The 2,009-nt window shown below is 33.7% G+C and overlaps 1 protein-coding gene across 1 annotated transcript in view; it reads right to left on the bottom strand.

Annotated features, from left to right (window-relative positions):
* Positions 1 to 87: 87 nt before the first annotated feature.
* Positions 88 to 2,009, bottom strand: part of LOTGIDRAFT_175966 (hypothetical protein) — a gene marked incomplete at both ends in the record, with an annotated part of 19,017 nt that continues 17,095 nt past the window's right edge. Inside the window, 4 exons of the mRNA XM_009063709.1 lie at positions 88 to 169; positions 553 to 666; positions 1,651 to 1,732; positions 1,820 to 1,841. Of these exons, the coding sequence (XP_009061957.1) occupies positions 88 to 169; positions 553 to 666; positions 1,651 to 1,732; positions 1,820 to 1,841 (300 nt within the window). The remainder of the gene's footprint in view (positions 170 to 552; positions 667 to 1,650; positions 1,733 to 1,819; positions 1,842 to 2,009) is intronic.

Below are 2,009 nucleotides of genomic sequence, written 5' to 3'. Positions count from 1 at the left end.
ATCATGATTCACAAAACTGTATCAGAGTTTGCAAGATATTTCAAATTAAGAATATCAAAATGGTTTAGAATTACAGATTAAATATTTCTAAAACAAACTTGCCTTGCGAGCTTCTGTGCCACACCATAAGCACTTGACTTCTGTATAATGAAGCTCTATCTGTTTACACCTAAAATTAAAAATATACAACTTAATTCTTTGATATGGGACATATGAAATAATTCAACAAATACATAAATCCAAACAGTTGATGGATTCTATGGAACAGTCTGTTACTCAGTAACAAGCGTATTAGAGCTTCGGAAACTTTACAGGAGGCTTGTTTAGTTAAGTCCAAACAATGTTGGTCATGAGATCAATTTCAATAGATCTGGCCGAAGACCAGCTAGTAGAATCTTATGATTATATACAAAGGTGAATGTAAGGACGCATATAAAAATTTGGGTTTGTGTTGTAAGGTTTTCCAAAAAATAATATTATGTTGCAAAATGTAATATTTACAGTGTGTTTATAATGACTTGTATAGCAACATCATATCCAAAATATCCTTACCTGGCTTCGTTCCAAGAGTCGCCTTTAGGACATTTGTGCTCCACCATAACCGTATTGACCTCCAAATGTAACGTCCTGTTGAAGATAAAGACCAGCTCCTTTGTTCTTGGAACCCTAAAAGTCAAGATTCTTATTTTAAAAGTAGCTTTGGGAAGTTATTTGCAAACAGTAATAAATACTTTTAAAAAGACTAGAGGAATATATCCATTGCCTTATCTGGAAGTTCTAAGCAAAAAAATAAATCTTTCTGTTAATTCTATAACATTAAAGCTATCTCAAAGTAACCTGGTAATGAAAATCTTGAAAACTACCTCTTTAATTATGTATATCAAATGTGAATAACATCATTTGGCCAATATCTCTGCTCATGGACAATCAATTTTCAAAGGTCACTCTTGAATTGATTAGTTTTAAGCCCTTGCGTCCGAGACTAAATGATTTTTTGAATCAAAGCTTTTAACTGTGGTATCTGTCATTAGCCAGGCAAGTCATGCCTCTTGTAACACCCCTCTGCTAATGGAATTATCATATATGTACCCATTTCAGAGAGAAAGATCCCATGGTAGTTTTAGCTTTTTCATTCCACAGTAGGGGGCTTGTTCTTGAAATGGATTTTAAGAGATCAATCAGATGATTGGAACACCAAAATCATCGTAAGTTAAATTTTCAAGATTAATGCTCCAGTACACCTTCAAGGGATACAGAAAATGAACAAGAATTTTTCAGGGTGGATTTCACAAAATTTCACAGAATAGGAATTGTGATTTAAATTGAAATATGTAGGTAGGTACTGACCGTGCTACGTTGATCATCTAACTGTAAGTGGTGTATGTCAAACCCAATAGTAAAGACCGCTATCGAGTTCCCGTCGACGGCTGAAAAAAACAAAAGACAACATTGTATTGAGTCGAAATACCATATAATTTAGTATCTAAGGACATATTCTATTCATTTTTGGTTTATTTGGCATGGTTATTGAGCCATGGGATACGGAATCCACTGAATTTTTGCAAATTGATATATATTTCTGAAAATTCACACAGCTAATAATATAATGGTAGTATAATTTCAATACATCAAGATCTATGATAAACTTACAAAAAATGGGTGAAGGCATCGCCAAATCTGTTCCTCTTCATCTGTTCCTCTTCATCTGTCCTCTTCATCTGTTCCTCTTCATCTGTGAATAGGAGGAATGAAGAGTCATACAGGCCATGACCTCAGAACACTCCTATTGTGGCAGTGCTATTGCGGGTGGGTAAATTACCAGACGATTTACCCTTTCTAACCTGAAAAATATAAATACATAATTGCAAATAATTTTAAGTAATTTGTTAAAAACAAAAAACAATGTGTGAGAGGCCATGAAACACCCTTAAAATAGAGATCACAATTTGGCGTCATCATTCTATATAGGGTCTTGATTGGCTGATTACTCATATTGTAATATTGTTGAA

The sequence above is a fragment of the Lottia gigantea genome (assembly GCF_000327385.1).
Source record: "Lottia gigantea unplaced genomic scaffold LOTGIsca_597, whole genome shotgun sequence".
Lineage (NCBI taxonomy): Eukaryota > Metazoa > Mollusca > Gastropoda > Lottiidae > Lottia > Lottia gigantea.
Note: the sequence above shows the minus strand (reverse complement) of the source record. Positions and strands in the feature narration are given on the sequence as shown.